The sequence below is a fragment of the Musca domestica genome, unplaced genomic scaffold, assembly GCF_030504385.1.
Source record: "Musca domestica strain aabys unplaced genomic scaffold, Musca_domestica.polishedcontigs.V.1.1 83, whole genome shotgun sequence".
In the NCBI taxonomy this organism is placed as follows: domain Eukaryota; kingdom Metazoa; phylum Arthropoda; class Insecta; order Diptera; family Muscidae; genus Musca; species Musca domestica.
The window spans coordinates 164,380-166,615 of NW_026712415.1; the positions used below are offsets into that span (position 1 = coordinate 164,380).

The 2,236-nt window shown below is 44.4% G+C and overlaps 1 protein-coding gene across 1 annotated transcript; it reads right to left on the bottom strand.

The window, feature by feature from the left end:
- Positions 1 to 445: 445 nt before the first annotated feature.
- Positions 446 to 1,601, bottom strand: LOC101894404 (putative phosphatidate phosphatase). Its single transcript, XM_005191308.4, has one exon. It carries the CDS (start codon positions 1,471 to 1,473, stop codon positions 520 to 522), a length of 954 nt encoding a protein of 317 aa, XP_005191365.2. The 5' UTR covers positions 1,474 to 1,601; the 3' UTR covers positions 446 to 519.
- Positions 1,602 to 2,236: the final 635 nt, after the last annotated feature.

The following is a 2,236-nucleotide window of genomic DNA, read 5'->3' on the forward strand; positions in this document are numbered from 1 at the left end:
GGGGCCAGTTAGTCTACATAGACGAGCTGGAGGGGTCAGTGAATCGATATAGACGAGCTGGAGGGGCCAGTGAGTCTACATAGACTAGCTGGAGGGGCCAGTGAGTCTACATAGACGAGCTGGAGGGGCCACTGAGTCTACATAGACGAGCTGGAGGGGTCACTGAGTCTACATAGACGGGCTGGAGGGTCAGTGAGTTTACATAGACGGGCTGGGGCGTCAGCGAACCTTCACAGATGAGCTGGAAAGGCCAGTGAGTCTACATAGACGAGCTGAAGGGGCCAGTGAGTCTACATAGGCGAGCTTTAGCTCCCATATACCCTCTATTTTCCCTTTTTATCTCTATTTTCCCCTTTTAACTCTCTGATCTATTTAGCTGTTGACCATTTATCACCCGCTCAACAAATAATTAAATTTCCATTTTGTTTTAAGAATAATACTTTTAATTCGTTTTATATATTTATATATGTCGTTGTTGTTCTTATTGCCTTAATGTTCCTAAATAAAAAAATATATCACTTAAACAAAATATGTCGGTTTCGGCATCACGGTATAGTATCCATAAATATTTGAACTATCATCGCGAATGCGTCGTACCTTTATGGGTACCTGACGGAACAGTGGCGACACATAGATGGTCATGAAGAAGGCCAATAGGCAACCAATGCCAGCACCCATAGCCACATCGCTCCAATGATGACGATACGAACCCACACGCTCGAGAGCCACCAGCAGTGCAACCACCACACCGCCAAATTGCAGCAGACAACGCCAGAGTTTTATCCAGCCGGTTTTGAGACGAGCTTGCATGTATATGGCCAAAAAGATCATGGCATAGGCTGTGGCGGCCGAGTGGACACTGGGAAACGAGTGTCGCATGCTGTCCAGTAGCTTTGGTGTTGCTGTTAGCGACGAGCAGGTGTAGAATTCAATAAAACGCCCAAAATGCGAGGGGTCAGTACAGGCGGTCACGTTGTTCGCCAACAGCGGTTGACAAACGTCCATAAAGTAGGGTGCCAGGCGGCCGGTAAAATGTTTGGTGCAGCTGCAGGCGATTAACACCAAGGCCAGGCCAAACAGGTAAACGCCCATGAGATTGTAGCATTCGCTCACGAAGGTGGGTATGCGTAAGCCGACAAATACATAACGCTGCGGTGGTTTTGGCACGTGTCCGTATTTAGCTGTGGAGGTGGCGGATTTAGGTGCAGGAAAAGTTACACGCAGCATTTCAATGATGAGGATGGTGGCAGCAGGTACGGCAATGGCCAAAATCGTGACATGAATGCGTCTCAAGATGGTGTCCTGCTTAAAGGGATAGGAAATGCTTTCGTCGTCGCAGAAGAAACCTCGATGACGCGTGCGCAACATTTGCGGCAAAATGACCAAGGCCACGGTGAAGACACTGGACAGCAGCAGCACATCGACGATTAGCCTCATCAGGAGGCGGGTATTGGGATTGTTGCAAATGTTCATTTTTTCTCTCTCTCCCAATTTTTCAAAATATTCAATTCCTGTTACGATTCTAAATCCAGAAGTTAATATTCCGTTTTAATTCGATATCTTATCTCCACCGACCGTTCGTGTTATCTTTCGTTATGAAGCTCTCGATTGAAACTAGTTTCGATTTGCGATGGTCTATTTTCGAATTCCCCTACAAAAATTTTGACTTCAAAACTGTTGTCTCCATTCAAAATAACCAACAGCACAGTTTTGTGCGGAGAGGTGTCCCCCCTCTTCGGTGCAATTTTGACAGACGGTTTTTATTTCGTTTTCATTTGTTTTTTTTTCGAATTTTTTGTTAATATGTTAATTTATTCGTTCTTCTTTTTTTTTTTTGCTCCGTCTCTTGACCGGATGATGTTTCGATGATGTTTTGAAACAAATGAAACGTTAAGCTTTTTGAATTTTAAAATATTTTGTTGTGGGCTTAGTTCATTGATTTACTAACAGAAAAACAACAACAACAAGTGCAACAACAAAAATTAATTTGTTTAAAAACCCTAACAACCTGTTGGCTGGTATTTAGCCTCTTTTTTGCTAGGCAGAGCCAGACAAAAAAGAAGAGACAGCTCAGAAAGGTGTGGCATTGTGCGAATCTGGATGACACTTCTCTGGCGTTTCAAAGAGGTTTTTGTGAGCATATATGTGGACTCGCTCTATTTTTTAACTCCCCAGCTCACTTATGTAGACTCACTGGCCCGTCCAGCTCGTCCATGTAGACTCACAGGCCCCTTCA